The sequence below is a fragment of the Artemia franciscana genome, unplaced genomic scaffold (genome assembly GCF_032884065.1).
Source record: "Artemia franciscana unplaced genomic scaffold, ASM3288406v1 Scaffold_1627, whole genome shotgun sequence".
In the NCBI taxonomy this organism is placed as follows: domain Eukaryota; kingdom Metazoa; phylum Arthropoda; class Branchiopoda; order Anostraca; family Artemiidae; genus Artemia; species Artemia franciscana.
This window is the reverse complement of record NW_027062892.1, coordinates 19,042-31,114: the sequence shown is the minus strand read 5'-3', so window position 1 is coordinate 31,114 and position 12,073 is coordinate 19,042. Positions and strand designations below refer to the sequence as shown.

Genomic DNA, 12,073 nt, shown 5'->3' with positions numbered 1-12,073 from the left:
GCGGCGGCTTCACCGCCGGGCCCCATCATGGAACGCGGCAGGCTTCTATATATGGATTCTCATGGACCATCATTGCCAGTAATTGTGTTGGGTACTAAAAGTCAAGGATATTGCTTTGTGCACCTTCCTTTGGCCATGCATGGTGATTTTTCATTCAGTACACCGCAAGGTCCATGTATCATATTTTTTACCACAGTATCATATAAGCCCTTATCGACATTTTCATCAGGAGTTTCAGCGGAAATCACATTGCCAATTTCATTAGAAGCAATTTTATCAAATAACCATATTAGTATATGTGCGTGTGGCAATCCTCGCTTTTACCATTCCACTGAGTACACCCAGCAACGCACTGGCCCAAACGCTTTAAATTTTACTATGAAATTTATCAGTGATTTCAACTTTTGCCGGAAGACGTCCATCCATGCATCATTGCTAGGGCAGTAGAACCAAGGTAGATGGTCATAGAGCTAATATAGTGATAGAACCTATAGTTTTCCAAGTGTTTGATTAATTTGACAGGTAAATATTATTCCTTAAAAACTTTCAACTATCAATGATAACGGAAAAATTAGTAAATGAGATTTATTGAAACATTAAATCAATCACGAACTTTTCTGTTGACCTTATCGTAAATTTCTGGGAACGCGTACTCCGCACCCAGTTGCCTCCTCAATTTATCATACAGAGAATGATCAAACATCTTTCTGTATTCTTCGCGAGTCATGTAGCTATCGGCATACATCATTTGGAAGCTGAAAAATGAAAACACAAAATATGAGTTTGTAGAGCATATTATTCAGCTTTATTATTTCGTAATTAGGAGCATCAGCATACGCAAATAGATGAGTTTACTGCAGAACAAGACTTATATCAGGTTTTAATCCCTATTATTCTTAGTTTCCCTGCGAAATCAAATGTTGGTAAAAAAAAAAAAAAAACTAATAGGGTTAAAGCCTTTGTGAAATATCGATCCTAAGGTAAAATGTACTAAATCTAAATCAAAATTTTGACTGCACCTTCGATTCGCTTTCTGTCATCCTCCCTCTGCTGCTGTTTCTCAGATTAAACAAAAATCTAAGCATGGTTTAAAGCATTTTATAATCAAAGTTTCTCGGGGTGGGGGGGGAGCTTCTTTGGGGAAGGTTATTAATAATACTAAGTAAAACCGTTCACAACTCATTTATTCGAATGTGAAATTCCTTGACTCTTTGAATCATTATCGATTAGTTTTTAGTGCTCTTAACTTGACCCTCCAAGGGAATTTCCAGTAGCTGCTTTAGATCTCAATAATGTTTCACTTCTTAGTCTTTCTTGTCGATTTGGGATGGAATTTCGATCAAATGCTGGTTTGTTTCTACTTCTCACTCCTTATTATTGTTACTATTACAAATACGGAAAAACCCACAAAAATGAGTCGAAGCTCAAGGAATAAATGCCTAATAACTCCAAGCCAAAACAAGAAGACAATTTAGTAGCCTACCAGAAGCCACTGGGCTATTGGTGCCACTTCAGGCGTGGTGTTTCGGAATAGGGATTGTCAATCTCTTTTTTCCCTTTTTAGTAGAGCCTTTATTGTCAATGGCGTACACCATTGGTTTCCCCATACCTAAGAGGCCATCCGTCAGCTTTGAACTAGCCCTCATCTCTCAAAAAAAAGAGGGCATTACTACCTAATCATCAGTAATCAGCAGCAAATGGCACTTGATCTTCAGAAACTTTACTAACTTGAAAACTTTTTGCTCCCACCTTGACTTGCACCGCAAGTGGTCTTTTCTTGACCTGCGGTCTCCACTTGTAGGTCCGAAGGGGTAGACCTCCTGGGATGGTTTTTGTAGCTATTGCTTCCTTACGTCCATCCAATCTCAGCAGCGCTTCCAAAAGAACAAGAAACGCCTTATGGTCAGACACTGGCCAGGACGGGCAATGACTGGAGAGTAACTGAAATTGGCAGTAGTAGACCCCTATTTGTGCCAGATGTGACCTTTGAAAGGGTTGCTCCCACAAGCTCCTTTCCTTCACATAAATAGAGCTGTGAATAGCACAAATGTTGTACAAGGAATTTTTCCCATTAAGGGTGCTTAAGATCGAAACCATCTTTGCAGTTTATAACACAGTGTCTAAGTTTATAACAAGTGTCACCCGAGGTATTCTTTTCCTTTCGGGTACTGCCCATTGGTTTCTAGAAGAATATTGTGGTAAACTATGCCTGACATACTTGATATACTATGATTTTGATTCGTTTACCACGTTTGTACCGAAACAGCAATTTAGTTGATCAGTTTTAACTTATCAAGTAAAAGGACACGACGAAGCTTCGTGTATGAGAACTTCGGATTTTATAATCCAAGCGCAATATATTTTTCATTTTTTCGTATCTAAAGCAGTGAAACTGACATTTTTTTCTCTTTTTTGCACAACAAATTTCTCAGCTATGATAGTCTTAACTTATCTTATATTTATTAATGTTTTTCAAAATACTTTAAGTTAAATCACGCATCCAACTTTTATTGTAATTACTAATTCTTCTTCAAAACACTTCAAATTGAATGACGATGCAGTACCAGAAAAATTGAAAAAAATATTTTGACTATAGTCTGGACGATTAGAAACAGAGACTGAAGCATGATCTATATACTAAGCAAAATCACCGTCCAAAACCAAGGAATGATGATAGATAGATATATCATCAGTAAAAATAAAAAATAAGGAGGGAAGATAAAAGTAATGCTCAATTTACTTCGCATTTTGCTTTACTAAAAACAAATTTGATCTAGATTTAGACCTGATATCCTCCCATCTATTAGCAAAAATAATATCCATGATATTAAAAAGTAAATTGTATAGTTTGCGAAGGACAAATTTTGGTAGGTGGAGTTTTAACAGTTTGGGTCATACTAATTCGGATCTCGCTTTGAATTCTTGTAAATTTTCTCTTCTTGTACAAAAGTTTAAGTAAATAAACCAAAGTTTTTGACAAGATTAGAAAAAAGCAGTTTATCCGAATACCTGTGTTTAACATCTCGTATATCCCTGATTCTTACACTGACCGTCACAACGTCTAAAGAAGGGTGAAGACAGGGGTTAGTCATGATGTCAAAGATAAGAGTTTGCGGTTGGTCAAAATTTCTTACAGAATTAGGTTGCGAGAGCAACAATTTGGTTTTGTCCCGTTTTTTTTTCCTATGCCACCGATCTCAGCTTATTCCCGGAAACTGGTAAGGGTCTAACCTGTACGGTTTTTACGGAAAGTGTGGACCTCAGGCCGGATTGATGAATATGACGTTACATTTTGGAAAGCTCCACAGAACTCTTGCCTGGGGCCAAAAAGGATGGTTTTTGCTTGTCCACGAGCCAGAGCCTATGGTGTGTGAAGTGAAGTGGAGTTATATAGCCTATGTCAGAGAGGAGTATCTGAAGTTATGCAGCCAAGCTTTCGTTTCATCAAACCATGTTTCTGCTTTCGAGTGGAAAGCTCCGTTCTAGCAGGCAAGCAGGCAGGTACCACTATCAAATTGAAGATAGACTAAAATCTATAAGTGTTAAATATATGCGGCAGTTACCCGGCCCCACAGCCAATATATCTTCTTTGAGTGATAAATAGAAAAATTTACAGAAGCAAAATTGTGGCATTTTCTCGCGGGTCCGAAAGTGCTGCCATCTATTGTTTCTACCCATTCTGTTCGTGATTTCAGCTGAGTTTATCATTCGGTTTTTCGGACTTGGGATTGCGGTAGAGAAATGGTATCAGATCTGCCTAATAAATTTTAAAAGTTCTCTCATTGCTAAAGAAATTGGAGCTTATCTGTTGCTCCTTTCTAAGTGGTGACGTTAGAAAGTTGGCCTACGGCAAAAAAATCAACTTTTGAACTAAGACAGATAGAATTTTTTCGACGGCAATCGATAGCTCTTGATGAGCTGATCAAAGTATATGACATCCATTTTTTGGTACAAAAATCCCTTCATGAGGTATAACCGTTTGAAAGTTTCAAGGGGTTGACGACTTCAGTAATGAGGTTCTCACTGAAACGAAATCTAGGCCGATACAAATTGTGAGACATATAGAGCAGTGGTTCCCAACCTTTTTCGGTCCGCGTACCCCTAGTCAAGGCCCAAAAAGTTTGCGTACCCCTTTCTTGAGAATCGTTGTTTTACTTTTTTCTTAGCTAAAATCAGATTTTCAAAAACACGAGATTTATTGTCCAATATGACGGTGCTTAAATGTACGTACAAAATCAATGAGAAACTTGAGGCTGCTTTTTTGCTAAAATATTATCAAATCTTGGCTCGATGTCACTAACGGCAATTATAAGGTCATTTTGTACACAGTCTGTTTCTGTGTTTGGTTTTGATCAATGACATTGCCGAAAATGACACTTCACAAAGGTAAGTGGATCCGAATGGTAACAAAGCAGACATGGCGATTTCACTTAGTTCCTTGTATTCTCCTTTCACCTCCAGCCAAAACTGGGAAACAGTTACATTTTGGAATTTCAGTTCTAAGGCGCGATCACTGGCAAGTTCGATCAGATTCTCTGTAAGCTTGTCACTAAGACCGGAGCTTGAGGTCACGTCTTCAACAAATGGATTTTGGATCCAATCCTGCGTTCTATCTTGGTTCATAATCGATGGGAAATATGACACAAGTTCATCTCGCAACTTTGTCAGATGCTCCCAAATACAATCACAGATTATGTTGAGGTTATCAATTTCACTATCGTCCGCAAACTTGTCAAGGGTCGGGAAGACACTAACGCTGTTTCTTTGAACCTTTTTAAGCCAGAACTCCAATTTCTTGATGAAAGCACACATCTTCGAATTCAGGGAGAGTTCGTCCGTCCGGAAACCTTGCATTGACAGATTCAAGTCATTCAGTTTGTCGAAAATATCCGCAAGATAGGCCAGCCTGCAGACCCATTCCTGGTTTTCAAAAAGTGAACTGAATGCAGATTTTTGCTCCAGAAGAAACATATGAACTTCTTGTCGAAGCTCGAAAAGTCTGTTTAAAATCTTCCCACGAGACAACCAGCGAACTTCTGTGTGCAGAAGTAAATGTTGATGTTCTGAACCCATCTCTTGGCACAGCAACTTGAACATTCTTGAGTTCAGTGGTCGGGCTTTGATGAAGTTGATCACTTTTACAGCCTCGTTGAGGGTCTCGTGCAGATGTGCGTTCATCCTTTTCGATGCAAGAGCTTGCCTGTGAATGATGCAGTGCAACCACTTCACCTTTGGATTTTTTTTCCTTATCCAGGCCATGAGCCCATTATTCTTCCCTGTTAGGGCGGCAGCTCCATCACTGCAAACTGATAGACACCAGTCCCACAAGATGCCCCCTTCTGCGAAGAATTTGTAAATCACCTTGAATAGTTCTTCTCCTGTTGTTCTTGACTGTAGGTTTTGACAAAACAGAATATTTTCTCTTATGTCAGAACAATCTTGATATCGAACAAAGACGATCACCTGGGCTTCACCTGACACATCCGTGCTTTCGTCAAGCTGTAACGCAAACATCTTCGTCAACTTTATTTGCTCAATAACCTGCATGACAATATCGCTTGCAATGTCTTCTATCCTTCTTGAAATGGTATTGTTCGACACAGGTATAGACTGAAGGGCAGTAGCAGTTTTCGTGTCAAACATTATTTCACTGACTTTTACTAGTGCTGGTAATATCAGGCATTCGGCGATGGTGTGCGGTTTTTTCTGTTTCGCAACTAAATATGAAACAGCATACGAAGCCCGGAGAGCCTTTGAAGAAACTGATGCCACTTTTGCAATTTCCAAACAGTTACTAGCGAATGCTTCTTGTTTACGCTTGAAAAACTCTATGGGCTTACCGACATGAGAAGGGTGCACAGTACTGAGATGCCGGTTCATATGCGCAGGTTTCATGGAACTGTTGGCCAAGACTTGACCACAAAGAACGCACTGTGCATTCACTGGATCAGACTTTGTCGCACTAAATCCGAGCCCTAGGTATTCTGACAAATATCGACGCACTTTGAACGATGATTCGTCATATTTCTTCTTCTTAGGTGCAGGTTCAGAGTTTTGGGTACCATCATTCGGCTTCTTGTTATTCCTGATCAGGAATCTATCCATCTTTGTTTGCAACCACAATTCACGAACTTCGTGTTTCAACAGATGACAAGATACTGAACTCGCTGAGTTTAAATCGAGATCTTACGGCTATGGAGAAAAATTAGCGGGTTACTGAAAGCGAAAGTTTTGAAAATGAGTCTGAAATTACGTACAATGGGTTATGTTATCTGATTTTGAGGGAAATGTTGGAACTGAGTCAGAAACAAGTTTTAAAGATGTAGACTAAATTAATTTTGGGACCTTCGCGTACCCCCTGCGAGGGTTTCGCGTACCCCCTGGGGTACGCGTACCACCGGTTGGGAACCACTGATATAGAGGACTTGTAAGCAGCAGTCGGCTGTTAGGTAATAATCACCTTCGGCAATGAGGGGTTAGCAACTTTTGCTAGTTGGTGTATCTATTATTTGTTTCCAGTGTATTTGATGGTAAAACCAATTTGGTTCCAGTGGTAAGACATGTAGGGGACTTGTAAGTAATAATCTGCTGTTAGGCTACAGTCAACTTCAGCGATGAGGGGTTTGCAACCATGCTAGTTGGTGTACCCATTTATTTGTTTCCGGTGAACTTGATGCCTATCAAGGGAGAGGGACTTGTATGTAAGAATCGGTTTACTGTGGGCGAGAAACAGCTGTTAGCTCATAATCATCTTTGGCAATGAGGGGTTTGCCGCTTTTGCTAATTGGTGTACCTATTATTTGTTTCCGGTGTATTTGATCGTTAAACCAATTTGTTTCTAGTGGTAAGGCATGTAGGGGACTTGTAAGTAATAATCGGCTGTTGGGCTACAATTATATTCAGCGATGAGGGGTTTGTAACTTTTTCTACTTGGTGTACCCATTTATTTGTTTCCGGTGGACTTGATGTCTATCACGGGAGAGGGACTTGTAAGTAAGAATCTGTTCACTTTGGGCTAGAAATTTGTGCAAATTGGTGCACATTGTATTCGATCTCTTTAAATCTGACAAAATTAAGTGTTCACGCAACGGGTATAAACGATAACGTAAAACAATGAGGTAGTTTCGTAATAATTATTGTCACCTATGGTATTTTAATCCTAAAAAGTTACGGATAGCCTTATAATACCAACTAGATTATTATAAGATATTATTTTATAGTTTTTATTTTTTAGTTTTTTTTAGTTTTTTTTTAGATTTTTGATGTTTTTCAGTTTTTCTGTTATTTTAGTTTTTATTTTTTATTTTTTTTATTTTCTTCTTTTTTTAATTTGTATTCTTTTTTAGTTTTTTCCTCTTTTTTTAGTTTTTTATTTTTTAAGCTGTTTTAGTTTTTATCCTTTTTTCGTTTTAGTTTTTTTAGTTTTTTACCTTTTAAAGTTTTCTTTATTTTTTTCCTCTTTTTTAGTTTTATTTTTCTTTTTTATTTTTAGTTTTTCTCCTTTTTTGGTTTTCTTTTTTTAGAATTTTTCTTTTTTAGTTTTTAGTTTTTTCTTTTTTAGTTTTTTTCCTTTTTTTGTTTTTTCTTTTTTAGTTTTTTTCTTCTGTATAATTTATGTTTTTAAGCTTTTTTAGTTTTTTTTTGTTTTTTTGTTTTTTCTTTTTAGTTTTTTTTTTTAGTTTTTTACCTTTTTTTTATTTTTTTATTTTTTTCTTTCATAACGGTAATAACGTGTAACGGTGTAACGGTAAAGATAGTGTAACAGACGGTCGGACAGACACTACATTTTTATATATATAGATTGTTCCAAGTTTTCATCCGTCACGATGTCTGCGATTGAAAAGGATAAAGTTCTGGCTGCAAAGTCAATTTAGTCCCTTCTTTCGATATTATTTTGTAGTTGTTGTTTTTTCAACGCTGAGGAATAGCCTTTGGTCATGTGATAACTGATTGCGTTCTTGTTTGAACATACCGTTTTAAAAACTTCGATAGGCTGACAACTTCATCATTTAACCGATAGTAAAGAAACAAGCACAAACGAGAATGTAAAACAGTGAGATAGTTCCGTAATAATTAATAGAATGTCATCTATGGTATTTTGATCCTGAAAAGTTAGGAATAGCTTTATAATACCAACTAAATTATACACGATATTGTTCCAAGTTTTCATCCGTCACGATGTCTACGATTGAAAAGGATAAAGTTCAACTGGCTGCAAAGTCAATTTAGTCCCTTCTTTCGATACTATTTTGTTGTTGTTTTTTCAACGCTGAGGAATAGCCTTTGATCATGTGATTACTGATCGATAGCGAAGAAACAAAACCAAAATGTTGCTCTCGCAGCACTTTAGTCAGCAAAGCCGGACAAAGGTTGCCGCAATACTTCACGTTGCCCGGGCAACGTAGTAGTTTTTATTTAAATTGTATATACCTAAAAATGGAAAGAGGGAAACTTACAAAAATAAAAAAAAACTTTTGTCATTCTATAAGAAAAAGCTAATTAGGCTTTTGAAGAAATGGATAGCTTAATCTATTACTTATTCTTACCAGTTTTGGGGGGAGGAGATTGAAATTTACGAAATGATGCTCTAGAGTCTAGAGCTGTGATTCCCGACATGGGGCACATGCCCCACCAGTGGGGCATAACAATATTTTGGTGGCTTATGGGCAGGACGTGCACCCTTTGGCTGACTTTAAAGCCTTTATTCTAAGAAAGCAAACATTTTTCTGTGAATGATATCACATTCAAATGCATTTAAGTATTGGGGAGAAACCAACCACAGGCTCAAAAATTTCTGCTGAAAAAAATATTCTAAAAGAATATTGCCCCGGTAGCGATTATTATACTTTTAAGCATGTTTGAATAGTGAACTGATCGTCTTTTTATTTGGACATTTTGGGTGAAGTGTGCTATGTACCATCAAACCAGTAACCAGATAATGTACACTTTTATGGGGCGGGGGAAATAAAACACTAATTCCAAGCCTCAGATCCAATACAGCTCTTCTAGTAGTGTCTAAAACTCCCAAAGTCCCTTATTGCTCCCTCTTAAAACAGTTTTGCTTAAAACTCTATCGACACAATGTGATAAACTATGTTTAAAAATTTGGTGTCTGGATCTTGGCAAATCCACGGCTTTGTGAAACCCCCTCTGAGCATCTCCGTTCGCGCCAACGGCTCCCACAACAAGTAGCTCAACCGGTACCAAAATTCGGCCGGTGCCAGCACAGCACATGCGTTAGGCAACTAGTTTTGTTCCCTCTTTCGTCAAGATTTTCAATACTACACTGGTTCGTCAATAATTGTACGTATTTCTTTTGTTTTTTAGAATTTGTTTTCTTTAATTTGACCTTGGAGGTTTTCTTTACAGGTAGTGGGATGTTTCAATGTCTTAATTTTTAGTTTGACTCTGAATCAACATAAAAATTTGCATGACGATGGCTATGGCTGTGATTTTTATATGTTTAGTGCCTTATCTTTTATTATGACAAGAAGTGCCACTGATCACCATGATCGTGTAAGGCGTTTGAGGATATTATTGTCTATCGTCTATCAGTAGGTTGAGCTGAATTTGGTTGATTTTAATGGGAGTTGATTTAGATAGGTTTGGGTTAATGCGGGATTGAATTGAATGAGGATTGTAATGAGGATTAAATTGCACAGAAGTTGAGTAGAATCAGGGTTGAAACAAATGTGAGTTGTGTTGCAGAAGGACTGGATTACACGGAGGTTGAGTTGAAAGAGGATTTAGCTGAATGTAATTCAAGCTTCACTTAACTCAATATCCGTGCAGCTTGAATTGAATGGGGATTGAATTGCACGAAGGTTAAGCTTTACGGGGTTCATTAGCACGAGGGTTCAACTAAACAAAGGTTTAAGTTGCATGAGGGCTCAGTTGCATGAAGACTCAGTTAAACTAGAATCAAACTTGAGGAGGGTTTAGTTAAATGGGGGTTCAGTTCCAATGGATTGAGTTGTATGAAGGTTCGGTTGCAAATTGGTTTAGTTGCATGAGGGCTCAGTTGCAAGAGGATTCAGTTGCATGAGGACTCAGTTACACGGAGTTCAGTAACATGGGAGTTCAGTTGCACCTTGGGTCAGTCAAGAGGGTTTAGTAGCAAGGGGTTTAGTTGCACGAAGGTTCACTTGCAGTGGAATCTATAAAAAGTGCGTTCAGACAAAATGTTTTATTTATACCAAAAAGTCTAGAGAACGACCTAAAAATAGATAATAAGTAAAAGGACTTTTAAGGTTCCTTCTGGTGAATAAACGCAAAATTTCGAATAAGAGACTTAAAGGGTTCAGTTGCATGGGGGCTCGGTTACGCGGAGTTTCAGTAACACGGGAGTTCAGTTGCACCTGGGGTCAGTCAAGAGGGTTTGGTAGCAAGGGGTTTAGTTGCACGAAGGTTCAGTTGCAGTGGAATCTATAAAAGTGTGTTCAGACAATATGTTTGATTTATATAAAAAGTCTAGAGAACGACCCAAAAATAGATACCAAGTAAAAGGCCTTTTAAGCTTCCTTCTGGTGAATAAACGCAAAATTTCGAATAAGAGAAATTAAATACCCCTATGAGGCACAGGATTTTTGAAATATCTTGGTGGGGCGTAGCCCAAAATCGGTTGAGACCCACTAGTCTAGAACATCGTTTCTCAAACTTCAAGTCTAGAGTCTAGACTATTCTCGTGAGCTACCTTACGTCAGTACTTTTCATTCAATATGCTTTATGTTTTTTTATGCCCATGTCTTATTTTGGAGTCTCGATCACTAGGTCGTAAAATTACCCTTTCACATCACGAACAAAGGCTTCAATATTTCTCGTCGTCTTAACTGGCTCAAATGTTGGCACTTTTGGTACCCCATATGTTCCAATGTCGACATACATTTGTTCAGTTCCTTCTGCTGGAACCAGCATGCCAGGATTAAGTGGTAAATTGAATGGACACAACCATACAGGGTAAATCTGTAAAAAGAGCAAAAATATAAATCACAAAGTATATTTTCTATTTTACAAATTTTAGAAATGGGGCTTTTAATTTGTAAAGAGACTTTGCACATAGTCACCAGAGTTCTGAAGAGAATAGATCACAAGCTATTATAGTACACCAACAAATACTAAAAATAATAACAATTTTTTTCTATTTCAATCTGTCTCTCTTTCTTTTTTTTTTCTCTCTCTCTCAGCTTTTCATCAATTCACGGTCTTTCAATCTGAGAAACGTTCATTTCGGACTACAATGATCTAGTTCAAAGATAACACCTAAGCGCTATGGAAGCAAGGTGCAAGAGCAATACACTATGGAAAATGAAAAGAGAGTTTACAGCCAAAACAACTCAAATCCTTACTTGTACTTCACGTTCAAAGACTTCTAATGACTCTTTTAGTTTTCCAATGGGAACAAGCATATCTTGGATAAAATGGTTGTTTTCGTAGAGTTTTTTTACGGCTTCAGTCTGAGTCAGCTTCAGAAGAGAGACTTTCGGCGGTACCATCCAACCCAATAAGTAACGGAAAATGACATTGTTCCCAAAAGGAATAATATCCTACAATAGAAAAAGAAAAAGTCAAAACTGAACTGAGCATGCGTAGTAAAATAAAGATATTATCTATCTATATGTATAAAAATGTACTGTCTGTTATATGTTATCTATCTGTTACAATATGACGTCATCTATATATACTCAAAGAGAAAGTATCACTAAGTCTGTTATCTGTTATAATATGACGTCAATCTATCTATATATATGAAAATAAGTTGTCTGTGGATGTGTCTGTTTGTCTGTCTGTCGATTGACGTCATGTCATCATGTCGTCATGTTGTCATGAAGTTAGTTGTCGTCATGTTTGTTATGACGATGACGTCATTAAAAGTATTTAAGAAAATCGTTCAAAGACAAATCTTTAAATGTAAGAAGATCGTGGACGGAAAAATATTTAATCGTAAAATGACTGAAGAACCTACAAGGGCAACAGACACACAACTTTCGAGTTACGTCATGTCATCATGTCGTCATGTCGTAATGAAGTTAGTTGTCGTCATGTTCGTTATGACGATGAGGTCATTAAAAGTATT

At 37.5% G+C, this 12,073-nt stretch overlaps 1 protein-coding gene across 1 annotated transcript; it reads right to left on the bottom strand.

The window, feature by feature from the left end:
* Positions 1-571: 571 nt before the first annotated feature.
* On the bottom strand, positions 572-11,561 carry LOC136042627 (delta(24)-sterol reductase-like). The gene is made up of 3 exons (XM_065727592.1): positions 11,346-11,561; positions 10,784-10,962; positions 572-755 (listed from the first exon to the last, which is right to left on the bottom strand). The coding sequence occupies exons 1-3, from the start codon at positions 11,490-11,492 to the stop codon at positions 602-604; spliced, it is 480 nt and encodes a 159-aa protein (XP_065583664.1). The 5' UTR covers positions 11,493-11,561; the 3' UTR covers positions 572-601.
* Positions 11,562-12,073: the final 512 nt, after the last annotated feature.

Excerpts from the sequence above, each read along its gene's own strand:
- LOC136042627 (XM_065727592.1), bottom strand. The coding sequence starts at position 11,492 with ATGGTACCGCCGAAAGTCTCTCTTCTGAAGCTGACTCAGACTGAAGCC. Across the intron at positions 10,963-11,345 it reads TCTTTGAACGTGAAGTACAA|ATTTACCCTGTATGGTTGTG; the intron begins GTAAGGATTTGA and ends CTCTTTTTACAG. Across the intron at positions 756-10,783 it reads TTTGTTCGTGATGTGAAAGG|CTTCCAAATGATGTATGCCG; the intron begins GTAATTTTACGA and ends TTCATTTTTCAG.